The 24,226-nt window shown below is 40.3% G+C and overlaps 1 protein-coding gene and 1 non-coding gene across 7 annotated transcripts in view; both read right to left on the reverse strand.

The window, feature by feature from the left end:
* LOC136855870 (bromodomain-containing protein 7-like) overlaps positions 1–24,226 on the reverse strand; it is a 220,400-nt gene that overhangs the window by 99,117 nt on the left and 97,057 nt on the right. For all 6 annotated transcript variants that reach the window (XM_067133269.1, XM_067133302.1, XM_067133285.1 and 3 more), the window contains exon 6: positions 7,994–8,089. In XM_067133269.1, the coding sequence (XP_066989370.1) occupies positions 7,994–8,089 (96 nt within the window). The remainder of the gene's footprint in view (positions 1–7,993; positions 8,090–24,226) is intronic.
* Positions 4,826–4,931, reverse strand: LOC136828986 (U6 spliceosomal RNA). Its single transcript, XR_010850276.1, has one exon. It is a non-coding gene; the product is annotated as a U6 spliceosomal RNA (small nuclear RNA).

A 24,226-nucleotide genomic window follows, 5' to 3' on the forward strand; every position in this document is an offset into this window, starting at 1 on the left:
TCATGCCCTTCTACACGGAGGACGGGAGCCCAAGAAGGGAAGCGAACTCTTTCGTCCCTATCAATGAAGGGGAGCGAAGATGTTACATCCCAATCTAATAACTCCAAGAACCTACTGGCGAACGCCTTCAGTATCTAAATAAATGGCTACTGGAAGAGAACCATTACCACTTGGTTACGCCCCTCTAAATACACCCTTGGCTGTCAAACCCGAGACAGACGCAGGGGAACGACGGCTTATGCAAGGTTATCACAATCGTGGGTTTGTATTAATAAATATCAAACACGCAATATATGCACAAAAATACAGGAAGATCCCACCAGGATAATAAAGAGCTTAATGACAGTTAGGCCAAGAGATCCAAAAACATGTCTCCAATGCATGAGGGCCGCAAGCAAACTGGAATCTTTACATCCGGGCAGGCAGGTATTCCCGCCTACCTGGCAGTAGTTACAGCCTAACCACCTTGTTCAAGAGTTTAACGAGCGTGTCCAGCTTCGCCGTAAGTAATTCCTAATGTAAAGGATCAACGGTTAGTATATCGTGTCGAAACAAAACCGAGTTAATGTAGCTCAACACCCGTTAATGGAGCAATACATACAAGATACTGTATTCTAGATCTCCTCAGATAAAAGAGGCAATCTGCAGTTCAGGTCACAGATATCTCGAAAGGAGGGACATGAAGTCTGAGACACCAGCTATGGAAAATCGCTCACTAGTTCTGAAACACGGAGCTGGAAGATTGACGTCTGCGTTGCAATAGTCCCTATACAGTAGTACATCTAGAAAAACCCTTCATTCTGACAAGCTACCAGACAGTCTGAGGCCCGTCCAGACAAGAACGAGCCACCCTTGGTGGTATCTCTTCAAATGAGGTTGACTGACTAGACACAGATTGGGGAAGGAGTCATGGAGAGTCCACCAACAAGGGTGGCAGGTTCGGAAATCACTGTTTCATGGATCAGAACGGGGCTATGAGGGTCATCGTAACGTTGCATTGAGCTTACAACTTGTTCAGCACTTCCTTGACTATGTTGAAAGGCAGAAAAGAATGAAGGGTCCAAATTGAACCAAACTTGCAGCATAGAGTCTGCTGCCCATGCTAGTCGGCCTGCCCCCTTAGATTCCACAGATCCCGACAGACCAGGGGATTCAAGGTCCACTCGGTAGTAAGAACAAGCTTCTGATGATTCAGTTCATTTGCCAGACCTTATTAGTTGGCCTGAATAAATCAAGAGACTAGAAAACTCGATTTTGACTATCCACAGTTGAAGTTCTCTTGCTGTTTGGTGGAGAGAAAATGAGAGAGAGAGAGACTCCTTGCTAACATAATAAACATTAGGGCTGTGGTCTAGTCTAAATGGATTACCATGGTCTAAGAGTGAACTAGGGTCGAGAAGCTACAAGTTAAGTATATTTTAGTTTAACCAGACCACTCAGCTGATTAACAGCTCTCCTAGGGCTGGCCCGAAGGATTAGATTTATTTTTACGTGGCTAAGAACTAATTGGTTACCTAGCAATGGGACCTACAGCTTATTGTGGAATCCGAACCACATTATAGCGAGAAATGAATTTCTATCACCAGAAACAAATTCCTCTTGTTCCTCACTGGACGGTCGGAGATTGAAACTTGGTAGCTAAGATCGGAACCCGCTCACCCAGCGAAAAACTTAGGGTCGAGAAGCACTGAGGCTCTAAGTGAATCGCTTTCAGCTCTCTGACATACATGTGAAGGCTCCTTTCTGGGCTCCCCAACCTAGATAAAGGCACTGAGAAGAAGTCTAAAACTAGTCTCAGACGATGAAGGAATTTCCCTTCCAACAATTAGTTCGGACAGCCACCACTTTAGGTCCAACTTAAACCTGGGGCTTTGGGGAAAAAATGACGGTGTCCGGCTGTGTTTCCCTGCCCCAGTTGACTTGTGTTCAAAACCTTCAAGCATTTTTCCTTCAAAGGGAATCAAAGAAGTCAGTCGTCCAGGAAAAACTGATGTTCATGGCCTAAAAATGAAGTCAAATGTAAGAGGAGTGAGGACTCGAGAGAAGACTTGTGCTGTAGAGGCGGAAGCCTAGATCCCCAAACTAGAAGAACCTGTCTCGTAAGATGGACCTGAGATACTCTCCGAAATCCGGACATGGACATGGACATGGAAGGAAGTATCCTGCATATCCAAGGTCTCCATCCAAGCCCCTGGAGAATGGACAACATGACTGTCTGGTTTGTCTCCACCTTGAACGTCGTTCTCTATTCTAAGAAAAAAAAGGGGGCTGTGGGCCATGCAGGCTCGCTGATGACCGTGTGGACTAGAAAGCAACTGAGCGAACTTGCAGATCACCATGCAGACTCACAACAAGTGTCTGGACTAGTTGCCAACTCTGCTGACCCTTGACAGCCATGTAGACACTTGGACTCGATAATGCCTTGCATGGACTTGACGACACCTTGTACAGACCGAAAACATATGCGGAACTGTATGTGGCGGAAACTAATATCTGGCACCCTTATAAAAGGCTTCAAAAGTCCATAAGAGACACAAAAGATTAGGCATGGGATAACAGAGGCCTTGTCCAAACCAGGACTGACGAATTCTTCTGCAGTCAGACACAATCCTTTAAACATAAAAAATAGTCGGTGAGCGGGTGCTAGGCATTCAGCAGCGGGAACCTAGTACTGGCTAGATGGTGCCGAGCGCTCTGGAACTGGCATCAGGCATTCGGGAATCAGCGCCAGGAACTCAAAAGTTGATTCCAGGCATTCGGGAGTGGGTGCTGCTAGGGAGCGCTAGTCTGAGAGGGTTCAAGGTGCTTTCTCCTCTAGCTTGGAGCCCAAGTAAGGTCTTCCAATACAAGAAGGCTCGAGAGAGAAGCTATCATCATTCCAAAGGAAGGTGGACAGAGGAAGAGACGAAGGGAACCACAGCGAAACAACAGGAAGGCTGTGAGATGCAGCCTCCTTACCACTTGACAGGACGTGGAGAACAGCCTACTGTCAACTGCAAGTATCTTCAGCAGCCATGAAGAACCGAAAAACATCACGACGCTTTCTGTCTGAGCCAGAAACCGGAACTGGATGATGGAATTGCAAAACTCTCATATGAAGTCTAACTTGACCAACGTCTCGGTGGATGACAGTCCCAGTAGACTCATCCACTAATGTTCCGAGTAAGAAGAAAATGGGCTAGAAATTAGTGGACAGTCTGAAAGTAGCTGAGATTCTCTAGGCAGACAGAAAGCCAGAAAATTCCAAAAGTTGAGGCTGACATCCAAAAAGCTGACTCTTGCAACGGAGGCTGTGTTCTGAGGAAGAGGTGGTTTAAGTCTATAGGTGAAAATAACAGGAATGATTGCGACTGTGTGGCTCTCACAGTAGTAAAGGAGCACCATCTCACCTGTCCTTGTCCGTGCAGGATAGGACTATGAGAAAATCTGAGACAATGCCTCTCGGTAAACACTTGGGAGTCCCCTATCTTCTTAGCCCGTGCTCCTGCTGCCAGTCAAGAAAAAACCCTTTTACTTCAAAAGTCTTGACAAGATCTTCGACAAGGTCTAGTTCTGTTAAAGCACCAGAGGGAGGAAAGTCCAAAGACACTTGTCTTGCTCCCTTTTCATTAAAAGTCAAACTCCCAACTCCCTAAAAGACTTCTTCGAGGACAAAGAAAATGCCAGAGGTGGGAGATTTCTTCAACAAGCTCACAAATTTGGGACACAAAAGTCCTTATCTGTAAAGGACAAGACTGAGACACTAATTGTCGTTAAAAAGGGAGCAATGTTGGCTCGTCTTGAACTCTAAGCAAAGGTGGAATAGACTGAAGAGAGCCAAAACGCTTGTAAGCAGTCTGTATGGCGCCCAAAGGCAGAAGTCTGATACTGAAGAGCTGGTGCCTGGTGATCGGGGACTGACACTGGCCACTTGAAAAGCCGGAGCAAGGCATTCAATCAGAGACTGGCACTCAAGAAAGAACAACAGTGTGTTCTTAGCAAAGACGGGCACCGAGTACTAAAGAGGAACTGGCGCAAGACACCAGAAGGCTGGTGCCGGGCGCATGAAAGAGGGCGATGGAAGCTCTGTAGGTTGGCACCAGGTACTAAAAGAGTGCCGAGTGCCCAGAAACTGGTGTCGGGTGTTCGGGAATAGGCACCAAGAGAACAGGAACTGGTGCCGGACACTAGTAGGATAGGAGCGGTCAGGAAGATGTCAACTGGCGAGTGATGAGAGCATTACATATCTACCAAGATGCCTTTCAAGTGGTTGTCTAACACTACACATCCATCAAGACACCTTTCCCATGGGTGTCTGCCGATACCCGGAAATGTACTACAGGTTCGACTGAGGGGGCAACTACCCGTGGGCAAATCCCACCAACCTCCCTTGGCCATCCAGTATGTCTCCTCCCAGGTTTAGGGTCTGACAGGGACCTTTGTCTAGAGAGTCAGTGGGACGAGCAGCCACCTCCTCCACTACACATCCATCAAGCTGCCTTTTCAATGGCTGTCTGTCGATACCTGGGAATGTACAACGATAATCACCTCCTCCACTTCACAACACTTAACTGTTACAAGGTTAATTTTCTGTTAACCCAGACACAAGACTGACAATGGCATGGGAAGGAAGTGAAGGAACCAGACACAAGAGCAAATGGATAAAAAATAGGAAGGCTACTAGCAGGAGAGAAAAAATGGATGCAAGAGCTGGTGCCGGGTGCTCTGGGCTGGTGCCAAGCTGTAGTTGGCACCAGGCAGCTGGATGCCAGGAGAGCTAGTAGCTCAGGAGCTGGTGGGCATTCCTGGGTGCTCGTAGTATGAGCTGGATGCCAGGTTGACACCAAAAATTGAGGAACGCTTCACGATTTGCGTGTCAACCTTGCACATGGGCCATGCTAATCTTCTCTGTATTGTTTCGATTATAGTATACGTGCTGCCGAAGCAAGTACCGGAAGATGGTTCTTAGCTGTCGAGAATGTCTTCTCTTTCTAAAGCTCATCGCAACGGAAATATTAAGCACAATTTCTCTCCTACACTTTTTCAGTTCTGCAAAGGAAAAAGCGATAAGTAGATGTTTAATCTTGATTGCAAATTTGCTACAGTAGCGAAAAAATTGATGAACTTGAATCAACTTAAAAATTACAAAACAAGAAAAAACTGGCCCTGAAAGCTTTCAGCTTGTAGGCTTCTTGAAAAAAGTGGTAACACTTCACCACAATCCAGTTATACAACCAGAAAATATAATCAATAAAGCTGCTGCAAGTACTCAATGTTTACATGAAGCATGGCAGAAACACTAAAAAACCGAAGTGCTACCACGAATTTTGAATTTAAGCTGCCGCGCTAGTTAGCAACTATAACCATGTAATTACTTGTTAAGTTACTTATATAAAACTCCATTACATGCTTCAATCTTTTAAACATTTCCATGGCCCGCTTCTATGACTCTGGTGTTAATACAATGTTATTTGCATTCAGCAGGTACCAAAGAATACCCTTTCTGCAGTCATTCAGTAGCTCTAAAGCACAACTCTTTCTGTATTCCTTTGGAGCTTCCTTTATTACTACAATAAACAGTACAAAATTCAGTCTTAAACTCCTAGATTCCTCTGATATATCTGTCCTCTTCCCTATGGATCTTGTATTATGATGCAGTACCATCACTTAGTCCATGAGTCTTCCAGGTATTCTCAGCTTTTGTAATGCTAATACTTGTCTTAGTACTCAGTTGAATGCTTTCTCAAGATCTACAAATACACAAGTACTTCTCTAGTGCATGGTACTTCTCCTACAGTTTCCTAATGGGCTCTACTACCCTATGCAGATGTTGTATTTTGTATTGATGACTTTCACATCAAAATGTATTCTCACATCTTTTCCAGAGCCTCTCTTACTTTCCTGTATGGTATTTCTGTTGTCTCTTTTCTTCTGAAGATACTATTTTGGCAACTCTTCAATTAAGCTGAAAGAGAAGGCTCCTTATTCATTCAGCAGGTTACTTAATGCCCATTGTAATATGACATCCAGCACTTACTTTGTAAAGACTGATCATTATTAGTACACTATTATTATTATTATTATTATTGAAGACAACTGCCATTTCCATGGCATTCAGCATATACAGTCTTCTTTATTTTTTTTATTTTATTCTCATCAGTGGGCAACCAGTAAAAAATTTCCATAGGACATGGCAAGATGCTGTGCTTTTGATGTTTATATTTTTACTCTTACATTTCAAGTCACATAGTCAGTCATCTACAGAGAGAATGAATGAAATACAAAGGTACACAGGTATTTACAGTTATCGAGCTGGTTTAAGGGTTGTTAAGTCCATGTGGGGAGGTTGAGGGGTTTCTGTTTGTGTCTCCCCCAGTGGGAAGTGGTTATTCCTCTTATTTTTCCCTCTCTCTTATTGGCCTTTAGCCAAATACCAGTTGTCATTGGTCCATTGTGATGCCAGGCATTTTTGCTGTAATGCTTGCAAATGTTGGGACTTCCTTTGTTTCACTGATTGGGGAGGTTTGGGGTTTCAGCAGGTGTATCCCTCACCGGGGTGACAGGAATAATATGGTTCACTCTGATGCAGGGGCAGTTATTTATCTCATTTCCCCATCTCTATCACTGGCAGTGACTGGTGTAATGGTTCACTCTGGTGCAGGGGTGGTTATTTGTCTCATTTCCCCTTCTCTTTCACTTGTAGTGACTGGTCTATTGGTTTGCTCTGGTGTAAGGGTAGTTATTTGTCTCACTTCTCCCTCTCTATCATTGATAGTGACCAGTGTATGGTTCACTCCAGCATGGCGAGTGGTGATTCGTCTTATTTTCCCCTCTCTCCCATTGGCAGTGTGGGAGATACACCAGTAGAGAACCCCTAACCTTCCCAATCAATACAACCAAGGAGGTCCAATTGCATGTGAACATTACAACAAAAATACCCAACATTACAACAGACCAATGGAAACCTGATCTGCATGGACTTTCATTAATCTTACACCAGCCCCACAGCTTTAAATACCTGTCCTCCTTTGTATTTCATCTATTCTCTCTGTAGATGACTGCTTGTGTGTGAGCTGAAATGTAAGAGTTAATAAATAAACAACAAAGCAGAAATTTATTATACTATCTGCCTGCTGATGAGAATAATTTATTATACTATCTGCCTGCTGATGAGAATAAGCAGCAATACGAAAACCAGAGAGGACTCTCGCAGTTGAATGCTGTTGAAACTGCCATTGTCTTCAATGACACTGTCCTAAATGAGACAAATGAAAGCAAAAGGGTGTAAACAGCACACCAAAAAACTTTTGGTACTATCTAAAGTGTGTCCATTGTACAACATAAATTGTGTCGCTCATGGGGGCTCTGTGGAGTAATATTATAGTTTAAAAATTCTGTGACTGATTTCTCTCTTCTCCTAAAAACCTCTGGTATTTCCTGATGCTTATAACACTGTTCTTGCACAATAAGGGTCTATTAATTCACTTGGAGCCAGGTCTTAATCTTTTCTTTCTCCTTTTCTTTCCTTCCTCTCAGGCCTGGCCTTGAAAAAAGCAGCGGATTGTCTGTCCCATTTGCCTTTGCATCAAATGACAGGTAAAGTTTCCAGTGTCAGCACTACTGATTTTATCAAGAATGAAAATACTATTATTTCATTTCATCATCTGCCTTTCTAGCAGACAGTACCTCTCTAAAGGCATTAGACTGTCTTTCCTGTCAGGCTAACCATTTAAATATGAAACTCAGCCACTAAAGTAAAATGACTTAACTTGCACAGGTGACATGTGACAAAAAAAATATCAGTGAGTCCACAGCTTTGTGACACAAATAAATTTTCTTCTTGATTCTGAAACCATTCTGGATTGTTGTTTTACTTTTAAAAGAAAGAAAGAATAAATTAACTAAATAATGTAATTAAAAGTTCCACATCTAAAAAGCTAGGAAAAATCCTACAAAATACAAATAATGTATTTACATACTTCACACAAAACAAATCACTTCTAATAGCACTTACAGTTAAAGCACCACCAGATGTCTCCCTCTCCCTCAGTGTAACTCCTCTGCTACCATCAAAGTACTGCTTTTTACTAGGGGGCTCATCATCTTCACCCTAGAATAACATGAAGACTCTCTTAGTGAATAAATCTCTCCCTGTCCAAATGAGATATATGTAACCATCCTTAACATAGTTGTCTGGTTAAACTACTGAATATATAATTCTTTTAAAATAAAGTTAAATTTCTCATACAAGTCAATTGCTAATAACTAGCCTTTGTGTGTGCCATGAATCATCTCATTAACTTCAGTCCTTCTTAAGGGAAAGAAATAAAGGAAACATGGACAGGTGAACCCCAGATTCTAAAGCACCTATACATCACATTATTCTTTTCCTGAGACCTATGAACTGCAAGAAATTAGTGAAGATGAGAGGTGGTGAAGATAAGAGGTGGAAAATTACACTATTAGTACTGGGTTCATATGGAAATATCAGTTTTGTTTCCAAATAATATATCTGTCTCACAACAAACCCGTTACTTGTGGTTAGCCTAAATCTCACTTTAAATAAGAACTGCAGTGCTAAAAACACCATAATTGGATAACCAAGACCAAAGGATCTGCACGATAGCTTCTTTGGATTGATCATAAGCATTACAAACCATTTCTAAAAGCCATTCCAAATGAGTTCATAAGACTGGAACCCTAATATGTAAACATAATCTAAAAGGTATAGTCTTCATGTACTCTAAATCACTGTTTACTTCTGCATGAACCCATTAAGAAATGCCACAGGTTGGGAGCCTCACGTGTCATAGGGTACTCCCATGAGTAATTAAGGTAGCATCGAAAGGAAGTATCCATTGCATGTGATGTAGAAGCAAATAACCCAAGAGAGTCAAAGTTGTATAAAATGATGTAATGAGCAAATGAAAGGATGGGTAAGGTGATGATGATGGCAAATCTACAGAGTCAAGACCGCAGAGTATGAGTCTAATCACCCGTGTGTTAGATCCCTGTTTTAAGTACTTGCAAACATGGTTTCACACCTCCATATGCTTGCCACTTAAAACTGAACAGACATGTTGAAAAAGCTGAACAAGTCAAAAGAGCTCAGATTTTGTAGACAAGCACTGTAACTTGTGCTGCTTCATTATTGGTCAAATAACTAGATACTTTTACAAAAACTTGTCTGAGCCAGAACAAAATACTATTTTTGTTTATGAGCCTCCTGATACATCCAGTGGCTATGAAAACTTTGGCCAGTGCATACTCTGAATCCCAAGTTTTTCCAGATGTACAGCTCTGAAATTGCTTGACAGGGTAAAAAAAAAAAAAAAAAAAAAAAAAAAAAAAAAAAAAATTCTTTATGCCCTTGGTATGGTGCTGGAGAGCTGGAATGGCAAAGGATAGTGGCTTGGTCCTGACTACCTACGTTTAAGGCCCTGTAACAAAGCTGGCCACAAAGGTCAGACCTACTTCCAGTTCTAGATATGAGTTACCTTACTCAAGAGACTCTGCAGCTCACTCACCTTGAATACCTTCAGCATTAGGTCTGCTAAAGAGGACTGATTAAAAGATCATAGACAAACTCCATAAAGAGATTCAACTCAGGTCTTAGCACCTACTGATGATCCCCTTTATGTGCTGGCATAAATCACTGAGTTTCAATGAAGAACCTAAGTCCACGCAGTTCAAGACTTCAAAAAGGTCACCCTATAAAATTTCATGTCTAAGATTGACAGCTTCCTCTCCTGTCTCCAAAACAAAAGAAGCCAGCTATCTACAGAGTAGCAGTGTTGACAGAATCAACAGTTCTTACCATGCACCAACTGCAAAACAAGTTCCATTTTCATGGTAGAGTTTTGAAGGTTGATTCTATGTATGGTTGAGAGATATTCTGGGTGCCTTGGCCATAAAATCTCTTACTCTGAAACTCTGGTATATAGCCTCCGGCATGAAGATTCAACATTTAAAGATTCCTGTGGAGTCTGCTAAGTGTATCGGCACAGGAGCTGCTTTCAATTGGGAAGCCTCCAGGGGAAGATCTGTAGAAGAATCAGAAGGTGGGCAAACCACTATTGCTGTGGCAAAAGAGTAATCACTGAGGTCATCAACTGATTTTTGGAACTCAAAAATCTTGTCTGTTACTAGCCTAATCATGCCAAAGGGCTAGAAAGTTTAGACTTCTGTTTATCCCAGGATGTATTAGAGCACCTTTCTTCCCACCTGCTGCATTTGGATGCACATATTAAAATGCTGCAAGTTTGTGACCGAGTTCCTGCCAGAGGGCTATATGTACATATTTCTTTCTTTCTTTCTATCTTTCTTTGAACCTAGCTGAAAACCCTTAAGGACGGAGTCAACAGACAATAAACCCAAGAGGGATCCAAAGGGAAATCATCCTGCAAAGAGAGACTAGTTATAGCAAAGGTGATAAATGTGAGGGAATAGTATAACAAAAGGTGATAAATGTGAGGGAATAGTATAAAACACCAATACACCTGAAATTCAGATGTCAGCAGAGAGCAGGAATGAATTTAATCCTCACTTAAATATCTAAAGAACGGATAATTCCACAACGGCACTAAGTAAACTATTCTGAAATTTTAGTTGTAGTTGTATTAAACCTAATGCTAGAAAATGACACGCTTTGCAGCGGCAGCCTGCCTTGGTCAAGTTAAGATGACTACAGAGAACGGTTGCCATTGTAGCACATTTAATGCAACAAACATAATGAACTCACTTTACATCTATACCACAAGTCAATAATAAGAGTTAGCAACATTGACCTATGACATACTATACAAGAGTTTGAGATGATTCACCAACTGAAAGCTACACTGGAGAATAGTGTTCCAAACAAGGAAGAAAAGAGTTAAAACACTTAGATATAAAAACTTCATCCCAAAACATTTTAAAACATTTCTGCAAGATACCAACTTTTGAGAAACACAGGAGGAAATATGTATATGCTTCTTGAAAGTCAATTTCTAATCAAAATTTACACTTAAAATCTTAAAGTCACTGACATTTAAAACTGTATCATTTAAATGTAAATCTTAGGATTGGCTGCTCAGAACAACTTTCTTGACTTCTGCTACCTCTCAAAACAGTAGATAACAAAGATCCAAACAATATACTGTAAAAGGGGCTTATGTAATCTTGTAAACCTCAAATTTCTTATGGAATTTGGCTTCTTATTTTTCATCCCCAGAAACCAAAGCTGTCTGTCTACGGTTGCAGGTGCCTCTATTTTCTCCATTGCTCATGAGACTTCTTACATCTCCAGTCCTCATCCTAGAGGAATTGTGACAAAATGAAGAAGAAAAGAAGATAACCAACATAAAAAGTGCTTGTGGTTCAAGACATGTTTGATGGGCTGTCTAAGGACTGCTACTCTTCCCAAGGTCCTCAAATTCTTCAGGGCTTCAAAGACTCAAGTGATTGGGAGAAAAGACGAACTGGGGCTGGTAAGTTCCTGACCCAGTAAGGCTACAAAACCACATAGTGAATCTGAATTTTTGCAAATGACAAATGTCCCCATACTTTTGGAGATTTTTCATTACTGCAACTCCTTCTACAGGAGCTTCTAATTACTAGATCAATTTCACAGGAGCAGTGGGAGTGGCACTGGTGACAAGTTGGCTGCAGGAAGAATGACATTAGCTGCAGTGAGCATAAGCCTGGCAACTAGCCAACACCTCTTCTAAACAATAATGGCTAAAGTGCTGTAACTAATAAGTCAGGGATTGAAGCCGAAGATTCACTTGCTCAAAATTACTAACAACAGCAACAGTGCTCTAAGGGTCTATAATAATTCTAAGTGATACAAACTTCACAGCTTTGCTGACCACACTCTACAGGAAAAGCCATCAAACTCAGTTGAACAAACTTGACCTTGTTAACCCTTTAACGCCGACTGGACGTATTTTACGTCGACAAAAGTTGTCTGTCGGGTGCCGAGTGGATGTAAAATACGTCGACTACAAAAAGTTTTTTTAAATATTCGCTGCAAAATACTTATAGGCCTCGTTTGCGAAAAATTTTAAATCGCGCCTTGAGGGATGCTGGGAGTTCACAGATCACACTGTTGATTTGTTCACAAGCGTGACCCAGCTGCGCATGTGCGAATTTCTTTCTTCTCCCAAAAGAAAGCATCAGCTAACTCTGCTGAAAATCTCAGAAATTCTTTCCTCACTTTGTTGTAATTTTTGCACCTTTTCTATTACCCATTACATAAAGTTTTATATATGAAAATGTGTTTAGTTTCATGTAGAATACAACAAAAAATAACTCATGGTTGAAGCTTTTATCAATTTTGACATTTTCATATAAATCACGATAAAAATTTCAACCTTCGGTCAACTTTGACTTGACCCAAATGGTCGAAAAATGCGATTGTAAGCTAAAACTCTTACATTCTAGTAATATTCAATCATTTACCTTCATTTTGCAACAAACGAGAAGTCTCTAGCACAATATTTCGATTTATGGTGAATTTTTGAAAAAACTTTTTCCTTACGTCAGCGTGCACTAACTCTGCTGATAAATCTCAGAAATTCTTTAGTCACTTTGTTGTAATTTTTACACCATTTTCCATTAGGCGTTACATAAAGTTTTATATACGAAAATGTGTGCAATTTCATGTAGAATGCAACAAAAAATAACTCATGGTTGTAACTTTTATCAGTTTTGAAATATCTTCATATAAATCACGGTAAGTGCCAGAATTTTAACCTTCGGTCAACTTTGACTCGACCGAAATGGTCGAAAAATGCAATTGTAAGCTAAAACCCTTACATTCTAGTAATATTCAATCATTTACCTTCATTTTGCAACAAATGAGAAGTCTGTAGCACAATATTTCGATTTATGGTGAATTTTTGAAAAAAACTGTTTCCTTACCTCCGCATGCACTAACTCTGCTGAAAATCTCAGAATTTCTTTAGTCACTTTGTCATAATTTTTGCACAGTTTTCTATTACCTGTTACATAAAGTTTTATATATGAAAATGTGTGCAATTTCATATAGAATACAACAAAAGATAACTCATCGTTGTAGCTTTTATCAGTTTTGAAATATTTTCATATAAATCACAATGTGCCAAAATTTCAACCTTCGGTCAACTTTGACTCAACCGAAATGGTAGAAAAATGCAATTGTAAGCTAAAACTCTTACATTCTAGTAATATTCAATCATTTACCTTCATTTTGCAACAAACGAAAAGTCTCTAGCACAATATTTCGATTTATGGTGAATTTTTGAAAACACTTTTTCCTTACGTCCATGCGTGCTAACTCTGCTGAAAATCTCAGAATTTCTTTAGTCACTTTGTCATAATTTTTGCATCATTTTCTATTAGCCGTTACATACAGTTTTATACATTAAAATGTGTGAAATTTCATGTAGAATACAGCAAAAATAACTCATGGTTGTAACTTTTATCAGTTTTGAAATATTTTCATATAAATCACAATAAATAGAAAAAATTCGACCTTCAGTCAACTTTAACTCGACCGAAATGGTCGAAAACTGCAATTGTAAGCTAAAACTCTTATATTCTAGTAATATTCAATCATTTACCTTCATTTTGCAACAAACGGGAAGTCTCTAGCACAACATTTCCATTTATGGTGAATTTTTGAAAAAAAAAAACTTTTTTTTTACGTCTGCACGTTACGAATTCATGCATCATTTTGTGACAATATTTTCTTTGTGTTGCTTTGATTGTTTTACAATTTGTTATATACCAAAATCATTGCAATTTAGTGTACAATACAACGAAAAAAAATAACTCATTAGCTTTAACCGTTTTGCTCACAGCGTGATTTGTATACAATTATATATGAAATTTTTTTTCGCGCTGTCATATATTCCAATATTCATATATGATAATTTTTTCATTTCTGATGGTTGCATACTAAACTTCAGGCAATGAGGAAAAAAGGAGCCAAAAATGAACTCTTAATCTTAAAAACTAAGTGTGCTGTGAATTTTTGAAACAAAATTTTCTTTCCGTTTTGGCGCTAGCTCTCAAACCGCGCCGGCATACGGCAGACACTTTTGTAAATAGAGGCTCGGCGTTTAATGGTTAACTATTACACATATGATGTGTTTCCTTTAACATTTGCCATGTAAACAGTACAAGCACATTGTGGTAGGGGTGTAAGAATACTACCACCATGGGTCCTGCGTGTCATAAAAGGTGACTAAAAGGAAAGCTGCTGCCTTGCAGTCTTACTTTTTAGTAAAAGGCTAGCCCCACAGCCAATAACTGTGGTTGATGACAGCAAGGGCATGCAGTCATAAAAACCCCTTTACCAAACAATGAACTATGCCTGATGTGTAAGAAATATGAAAGTGGCTAGGGTGTCCCCTGTAAGCAATGTGCGTCAGAATCCCCCTACTGGCGTGATAAATGGGCGAGGGGTACTGCAAGGTTCACGACTGTGGCCAAAGAAGTTAGAAAAAGAGTGGAAGATTAGAGCAGGTACGTGGAGCATTGGTACTCTAACAGGAAGACTGAGGGAGACAGTAGATATGATGGAGAGGAGGAAGATAGATTTGTGTGTGCAGGAGACTAGGTGGAAAGGGAGTGGAATTAGAGAGATAGGAAATGGGTATAAGCTTTATTACAGCGGGTCACGAGAGGGAAGAAATGGAGTTGGAATTACAGTAAGTAACAACTGGAAGGAAAAAGTGGTAGAAGTAAAGAGATAGGCTTTTAAAGATTCCAATAATAACAGGGGACAGCTTTTAAAGATTCCAATAATAATAGGGGACAAAGTAATAAATATAATATCAACATACACTCCTCAGATGGGGTGCTGAGAGCAAGAGAAAGAATTATTTAAACAAGAGTTTGAGGCTGTCATTAGAACAGCGAGGGCAGAGGAGAAACTAATAATACGAGCTGATATGAATGGCAGGGTGGGAAAGAGAAGAGATGGGTATGAGGAGGTACACAGAAGCCATGGGTTTGGAATTAGAAATGAAGATGGGGATTATATAGTAGAGATGGCTCAGAGTTTTGAACTGGCATGTATGAACACAGTTTCAGAAGTTGGATCAGTACTTGATAACGTATGAAAGTGGAGAAGTGCAAAGCCAAATAGATTACATCCTGGTTAGAAGAGCCGACAAAGGTAATGTGAAGAACTGCAAAGTGATCTTGGGAGAAGCATGCGTTAAACAACATAGGTTGCTGGTGACGGATTTGAAAATGAGAGGGAGGAAACCCAAAAAGAGAAAGAGGAGATCTAGAATTATGATTTGGGAACTTAAAAGGAGAAAAGGGGGAACAAAATAATTTAGGACTGTGAGAGAGAGATGGCAGGAAAGGGGGAACATAGAAGTTGGACAGGGTAGCAGAGTTGAAAATATGTGGGCAGACATGAGAGAAATATGCGTGGGTGAAGCAGAGGAACTGGTGGGAAGAACCAGCAGATATGGAGTGTCCAGAGGAGAAAAGTGGTGGTGGAATGGAGAGGTGCAAGAATCAATTGAAAGAAAATCAAAAGCATTTAAGGACTGGAAAGTAAGGCATGCACAGGGTACAGAAGAATGGTACAGAGAAGAGAAAAAAAGATGCGAGGAGAGGGGTAGGTATGGCTATTGGAAGAGCAGATGAATGAAAGACTAGAAACAAGAGAAGGAGAAAAGGATATCTGTAAGATTTCAAACTTGAGGAAAAGGCAGAGACAGGATTTGGGTAAATTGGGTGTCATCAAGGATAGAGATGGAAATATATTGTATAGGGATGAAGACAATAAGACAAGATGGAGAGAGTATTTGGAACAACTTTTAAATGCTGAAAATGAAAGAGAGGAGATGGGGGAAGCACAGAGGGTGGAGGGACCAGTGATGGAGGTACAGGATAGAGAAGTGAAGAGAACATTAAGTAAAATGAAGAATGGTAAAGCACCAGGTCCATTGAGTTCCAATTTGAAATGATCAAATTACTAGGTACAGAGGGGGAGAAATGGATGCTGGATTTATTAAAAGCTATATGGGAAGAGGAAGAAATGCCAATGGACTGGGAGGATAGTCTAATGGTATATATATATATATATACAAGCAGAAGGGAGATGCCATGGATTGTGGTAACTAAAGTTGTGGTAACTAGAGAGGAATTAAACTAACAGAGCATGGATTGAATGTTTTAGAGATGATACTGGATGAGAGATTAAGAGAAATTGTAATGATTGGGAAACAGCAGTATGGATTCATGAGAGGAAGAGGGGTGGTGGATGCCATCTTCATAGTAAGACAGCTACAGGAAAAGAGGCTAGAGGGAAACCAGGATCTTTATTGTGCATTTATACACCTGGAGAGAGCATATGATAGAATACCAAGAGAAGTGATGCTTTGGTGTTTAAGGAAGAGGAAAGCCCCAGAAAAGTTGGTTAGGCTGGTCGAGATGATATATCAAGAGAACGAGCACAAAAGTAATAACAGCAGTTGGGGAAACAGAAAACTTTGAATTACACCAGGGGTCAGCATTAAGCCCATTTTTGTTTGTGCTGGTCATGGATGTGTTGAGTGAAGAGATCAGGAATGAAGTGTTGTGGGAGTTGTTGTACACTGATGATCTGGTGATTACTGCTGAAGATGAGGAGGACCTACAGAGAAGGGTTGGAGAGTGGCAGGAGTCTTTAGAGAGGGGTGGCTTAAGGGTGAATGTGAATATAAAACAAGAGGTTTTAGTGCGCAGTATGGAAGATAGAGACAGAATAGTAATGCAAGAAAAAAGAGGCTCGATTATAAAAACTGGTGGAAAAGTTTAAATACTTAGGATCTACTATAAGCCAAGAGGGAGGACGTGAGGCTGAAGTGGACAGTAGGATAAAAGCAGCAAGGGGGAAGTGGAGAGATGTAGCTGGAGTTGTATGTGATAAGAAAATGCCAATCAAGCTACAAACCAAGATTTATAGCACAGTGATAAGACCAGTGTTAATGTAAGGATCAGAAACATGGGCTCTAAGAAGAAAAGAGAATGTAAAGCTTGAGAGAACAGAGATGAGAATGCTGAGGTGGATTATGGGAACATCACTACCTGAAAGATTGGAAAATGATGAAATAAGAAGAAGAGCAGGTTTAGTAAAGATAACAGAGGTGATAAGAGAGTCACGACTGAGATGGTATGGGCATGTGTTAAGGATGGATGACAAGGAGGGAATGAAGAGGGCTTGGGAAACACCTGTTAAAGGAAGGAGATTGAGAGGGAGACAGAGAATTAGATGGCGTGATAAAGTGAAGGAAGGTATGGAGAAAAGAGGTTTGGTGGAGGATGATGCCTTTGATAGAAGGCAGTGCAGAAGGCGCATCAGGCAACCAACTTCTTCACGTAGGGATAACGGTGGGAAAAAGATGTAAGCAGTACAAGCTTTACTAGGTAATGCAGTGTACCTCTGCTGTGGCCTCTTTACACTGAACCAGAAAAATGACAAAGTGAATATACTCAACATTTTACTGTAACACAAAAATTATATATTATACCTATTGGCATATATACTGCAAAAGAAACCATGTACAGTAATTAAAAGTAAAAGATAACAAGTACATTTGTTAAATACAAATTAATGAAATAACATTACCAAAAGTGGTTTGTTCTTCCTGAGCATAAATGCAAGCAAGAACATAGGCAATTAGGGCAATGAGAAAAGGGACAGAGAAAACATACTAAAATGTACAATTACACCTTATTAGGCATTTCATCCTACAACATAGTAAGCATGATGTAAAGTAAGCACTGAAATGAACAAAAGCTAACTAGAAAAAAATGCTCCCTAGCCTATTGTTTGCTGTCTAGCTAGGACTTACTGTCACTTCAAGGAAAAAACTAATCAAAGACAAATGTGCAACATAATAAAACCAAACCTAACACTATACTAAAATCATTACAGCACTAATTGCTTTTTTTCTTTGACAGACAAGAAAGCAAATACTACTAAAATAATTCTTAGCAAACTACTATCTGCATCACAGGAAATACCATCCAATCTGGTTACAAACCTTTGGTCCTCAAAAATCATAAACCATTGAAAAATCACTACTAATGCTCATCACCTCGTTATGCCAGTTAAAAACTGCAAGTTAAAAACACACAAATCACAATGATAATTAATGTAAGGAAAGGTTAAAAAAAGGGGGGGGTAACCATAAAAAAGACTAACTAGCTAAAATGCCTGACAACTTGAGAAAAGTTAACTCTAAAAATGACAAAGTAATGAGGCATATAGATGCATTATACAATGCAGTACTCAGGAATCCACCCAAAATGCACAGTATTACTGGCTAACTGCCATTTATTAATTTCTTTTTATTTTAAGAGGGACTGAAGTGTCTGAGAAGACTTTGTGGTGCATGAAAGGGATAATTCTAGTTAATGGGTTTGTGAATGAATGAATCATGAAATTTAGACTAATAAAGCCAAGCAATGGGGAAATGTTCACCGTTCATTGATTAAAAACAGTGAAAAGGAGTTGGAGCAGTTGGGCGGCAATATAGTGGAATACAGAAAAATTACATTTTTATAGTAAAATAGAGTTTTATATATACTTACCAAGTAATTACATAGTTATTAGTTTCATTTATTTGCAGTAGCTTAAATTTAAATTTCGCGGTAGTGACACCGATGTTCTGTGTAGGTGACTAGTCTTGCCCCCAACGAGATAGTTAGGAACGACATAGCAGAGAATCCTCAGTCTGTTTATGCTCCAGTCCATTAGAGAGGAGGAGGGAGGGTCCCGATCATGTAACTACTTGGTAAGTATATATAAAACTTTATTTTACAATAAAAAATGTCATTTTTATATAAGTAACTTACCAAGTAATTACATAGCTAAATCCCACATTGACAGGAGGTGGGATACGTGGACATATTCTACTCTAAAACATTAAGTCATGTAATGAATTAGAAATAGAAAGTTGCTAGCATTGAAAACAATGCTTGCCATTCCTTGTTAGTTAAGAGAACCTGCAGTATAAACTGCCTATGGTTGGTGCTCAACTTAACCTGTAGTGGCATGGTAGTAAAGCCAAGGGTTATCTCTACTAAAGAGGGAGCTTTGTACTGGAGGAGTACTCCGATCGCTACCAAAGCATCAGTGGAAGTTATGCAGTCAAGGAGTTATCCGATGGCTAGTAGAACTTTAAAGGTGCCCTTGCCCTGGGCACAGTACCATAATAAAAGCAACTAAATTATGTTGTCACCTACACTGAAGTAAGACCTAAACCCATCCACTGAATACCAGGTGCTCCAGGTACATTGTATCCCGCCCGGCTCCCCAAATTTCGACCCTTCACAACAAGGTGAATAGGCAGTGGGAGAAAATCCTATGCTTACTTCTGTGATACCATGCCAGTAACTAAAAATCGCAAGGTACTGCCAAATTTTTAAAACACTGTTTAAACTCCCTAAAAATGAGAAAGGAAGAACGATCACACCACCAATAGGTTGACTGTTGAACTGATGTAAGGGATGAGGTGGAGGCTGTTCTGACATCTTTAGCTTTCACTAGGAGGAAAATGCTTCTCTTAAACCTGAGCGTGTCTCAGAAGACAAAGTAGCCCTTTGTTGGCTGAGCCGGTTGAGCTTCAGACTGTCACTCGATGGGCCGGAGTTCAATTCCCGCGGCCGGCTGATGAAGAGTTAGAGGAATTTATATCTGGTGATAGAAATTCTTTTCTCGCTATAATGTGGTTCGGATTCCACAATAAGCTGTAGGTCCCATTGCTAAGTAACCAATTGGTTCTTAGCCACGTAAAATAAGTCTAATCCTTCGGGCCAGCCCTAGGAGAGCTGTTAATCAGCTCAGTGGTCTGGTAAAACTAAGGTATACTTTTTTTTCAGAAGACAAAGTCCATTAGGATAGAGGGCAAGATGTTCTAATCAGAGAACGAGACGAGCTCTTATCCTAACTCCCTGGGTTATGGATGGCCTGGGACTACCAGCTTTTAGGCGATACTATACCATCCAGCTGGGCAGAGCTCTCTAAATTCCTCCTCAGAGCCAGTGAGCGCTATGGGTCTCTGAGAATGAGCTGGCGCCAGGTGCAGTTGCCACCAGGAGTACTAGTTAGAAGAAGAAAGTAGTTCTTGCCATCACACCATAGGTTCTGGATGACCTTTGAACCTGAACATTCAAACTGGATAGAAAACTTTAGTCTTCCTCGGAGCTAGCGAGCGCTACTGGGTGCTCAGAATGAAAGCTGACATCATAGCCAAATCTGGTGCAAAGCTATTGTTATAGGCAAGAGAGCAGGGTGCCAGACGAGCTATGAGCTTGGGTGTTGTCTGGCGCTCCTGGAAGACACGGATGTCCATAAAATTCCTAAGGGAGAAATTCCTAAGGGAAAAAGAAAAAACGGAACCAGGTCTTGGATGGGTCCCTGTCCTTGACTAAAATCCAAGGAGAAACGAGCAAACCACTTCTCCTTCTTCCCTGCTTGGGCGTGTCAGGAACTTCAAAGGAAATTAAGATATGGATGCCAACGAACTAGGTCTCCATGCTTATACATGAGTCATGCACAGTTCGACAGCCCTTCAAGGGTAATTGTAAAAGGAACATGGACATCTTGCAGAGGAGATGTAGGGCCTGAGATACTAGCTTCAGAAAGTCGATCCCCAGGTCCAGAAGATGGTGATAGAAGATTGACTGCCATGTCTTGCAATGGTCTCTGCAATATGTCTAAAAAAATTTTTTTCAATGATAATCCTCCAGACAGCCTGGAGTCTGTTGTGGAAAGATCTGACTACCTTGGATGATCTCTTGAAACGAGGCTGTCTGAGAACACACAGTGGGGGAGAATCCTGTAGAGTCCGCCCATAATCCAGAGCGTTCAGGGACCATGATACGAGCTAGAATAGTGCTAAGTGGACAATGTAACTTGGAGTTAGCACGAAGATTGTGTCGCTCCTTCTTGACTGTGATGAAGATCCCTTGAAGGAGCAAACAAGTCCAAGACAGGTCCATCCCATAGATTCCACAGATCCCAGCAGCCTGGGGATTGACGGTCTCCTTCTGACATCTCAGTACATCTGATAGGGCTTAGTTCTATGAACTGATCAAGAACTAAAAGACCTGTTTGATCTGTCCACAGAAACAGGTCTCTTCCTATAGAAGTGGGGAGATGTGGAATGGAGCTTTGCTTACATAAAACATTAGAACTGTGGTCTGAATGTTTAGCGCCATCTAGGAGTGCAATAAGGTCAAAAAGCACTAAAGTTATCTGAAGAAACTTCCAGCTCTATGAGAAGGAACTGAAGATCTGTCCTTCCGGGGACCACACCTGGAAAAAGCCCTGGTTCCTTAAGAAGGCTCCCCAGCCCATAACTGAAGCGTTGAAAAGAAATCCAAGACTAGGTCCACGGATGAAGGAACCACCTTTCCAAAAGACTAAGTTCAGATGACTATAAGAACAAGGGCTCCAGAGAAAACTAGTGCTGTTAGGAGGCCGACATCTGGCAAGGACTGGAAGGGTGCCTCCTGCATCTCCAAAATCCATTCAACAGCCATGAAGATTAAAGGAAGAGGCTATCTGGTTTGTCCTCTATCCACTGTGGGCATGTTTCGCATTGGTGATCATGCACTCGCAGCTAAAAGCAAACCAGTAGAAGGACATGCAGAACCACAGACAACCGTACAAACAAGCTGCCAACTCTGCAGACTTTATGTCAGCCAGGAGAAAATGTCGAAATCCTTGCAGATTCAACAAAAACTGAACTTGATAAAACTTAGCGTGGACTCAACGATACCCTCACACAATAACAAAGAAGTGCAGAACTGTACGCTGAGAAAAAAGCCATACTCGTAAGAACCTGGGCCCTGTGAGCTTACACTAGGCGAACAGAGATGGTCGCCGAATACTAGAGATATAATGATGAGTGCTCTAGTGCAGGTTTGGGTACTCAACGAATGCGCCAGGCACTATAGCCGATTCACTTAAGGTAGATTCTTGGGCCTATGAGACGTACGTTTGGCGGCCTCTGATTGGCTGGTACCGGGAGGTCTGCAGCTCGCTCAGTGTTTCATTTTAGTGTTTGTAGCTCAGAAAACTTGCAATATGTTTATATTTCTTCATTTATCTCATGTTTTATGCAAGATAGGAAAGTTCTGATCATACCATAGGATTCGGTATTAATTGTACAACTAAATCGTGCTTTTCTGAAACCAGTAAGATAAAACACAAAGGAATTACAATGAGTAGAAGTGAAGAGAGAAGCATTTCATTCTTTATATCTGTTTTTACATATCGTCAGATTTTACATCACTGATGCGATCAAGATAAAATAAAACTAGTGTTTTCATACAATAAATTCACCCTGAATACGCTGGTGCTTTCAGATTTTAGATGCGTGTGATATGTGAAGAGAAAATGAAGAATATGTCGTATTATGTTGCATCTGTACTTGACTCAGTTTGGCAGTAGTGCCGAGAGATGGTGATCTGCAAACAGCGAGAGTGTTGAGGCGCCGTTGACAGTTGCCAATTAGCGATATGAGAAGTTTGGAGTTTCGACAATATTTACCCTATTATTATGTCATTACATTTTCTGTACATAAATGCATAGAATTCACATTATGACTGTCAAAATTTTTCACTCCAATATCATATATGTCCGTATGTGTGGCCATATCTGATAAGAAAAATTGAATAATCATATGGCTGCATCTGGTTGTGTTGGCTTCAATTGAGTCTAGATGAGAAATTTGCATTCTGTAGGCTACATGATAAATAACAGGCTAAATAATTATGAGTTCATTATTATGGCCGCTTGTTTCTCTGGTCAATAACACGAAAAGCTGATGGTTTTTATATGTTCATTCAATGAACGCAAGTACAACTTTTTATTTCTTACCATAAAATCTATTGGCGATGTAACTAATATAAAATTCTGTCTTTTTCAGAATTTGTTTGAGCTGCTCTTACACTAGAATGTTTATTCCTCTAAATACATGTTATATTTGATAATTGTGCAGGCCTGTTATTTATCATGTAGCCTACAGTATGAAAATTTCTCACCTAGCCTAAATTGAAGCCAACACATCCAGATGCATCCATATGATTATTAATTTTTTCTTATCAGATATGTCCAGACGTACCAACATAATTATATGATATTGGAGTGAAAAAGTTCAATATTCATAATGGGAATCCTATGCCTTTATTCACAGAAAATGTAATGACATAATAATACCGTAAATATTGTCGAAACTGTTAAATTCTTATATTGCTAACTGGCAACTGTCAACGGCGCTCGGCTTTGCAGATCTTTGCAGATTTTTTGGTTTCTACTGCCAAACTGAGTCAAGAACGGATGCAACATAATAAGACATATTCTTCATTTTCTCTTCACATATCACACGCATCTAAAATCTGAAAGCACCAGCATATTCAGGGTGAATTTTTTTGTATGAAAACACAAGTTTTATTTTATCTCGATTGCATCAAAGATGCAAAATCCGATGATATGTAAAAACAGGTATAAAGAATGAAATGCTTCTCTCTTCACTTTTACTCGTTGTAATTCCTGTGTTTTATCTTACTGATTTCAGGAAATCATGATTTAGTTGTACAATTAATACCGAATTCTATGGCATGACCAAAACTTTCCTATCTTGTATAAAACGTGAGATAAATGAAGAAATATAAAGATATTTCAAGTTTTCTGAGCTACAGACGTTAAAATGCAACAGTGAGCGAGCTGCAGACCTCCCAGTACCAGCCAATCAGAGGCCGCCAAACGTACGTCTCATAGGCCCAAGAATCTACCTTAAGTGAATCGACTATAGGAAGTGGCGCCAGGAGGTTGGGAAAGGATCCAAGAAAACTGGAATTGACGCCTTACAGGAAAGGTTGTTCAACCAAGAACGAAACTGCAAGAAGACTGTAAGAAGATGATAGCTTTAATTTGACAGGAAGCATATAACAGCAACTGTCAACATGTAGATCTTCTGCAGAGTGAAGAGCCAAGAAGCTTACGGCATTCAGTCTTTGCCCAAAACCTAGAAACTGAGGTAAAATCCGAGGATGCATTTAGGTCTATCCAATATGGCCAGTGTCTCGTGAGCGCCAGAGCTAGAGTAGGCTCGCTACTAATGTCCTGGGGATGAAGGCGGGAAAAGACGGTAAAACTCTTGGGCCGTCTGGAAACAGAGATTTTTGGCAGACGGAAAACTCAAAAATCTGAGATGCTGAAAGTCAACAGGGGTACTCTGGCCAGTGTTCCTGATGTCAGTCCAGA

Source organism: Macrobrachium rosenbergii, chromosome 3 (genome assembly GCF_040412425.1).
Source record: "Macrobrachium rosenbergii isolate ZJJX-2024 chromosome 3, ASM4041242v1, whole genome shotgun sequence".
In the NCBI taxonomy this organism is placed as follows: Eukaryota; Metazoa; Arthropoda; class Malacostraca; order Decapoda; family Palaemonidae; genus Macrobrachium; species Macrobrachium rosenbergii.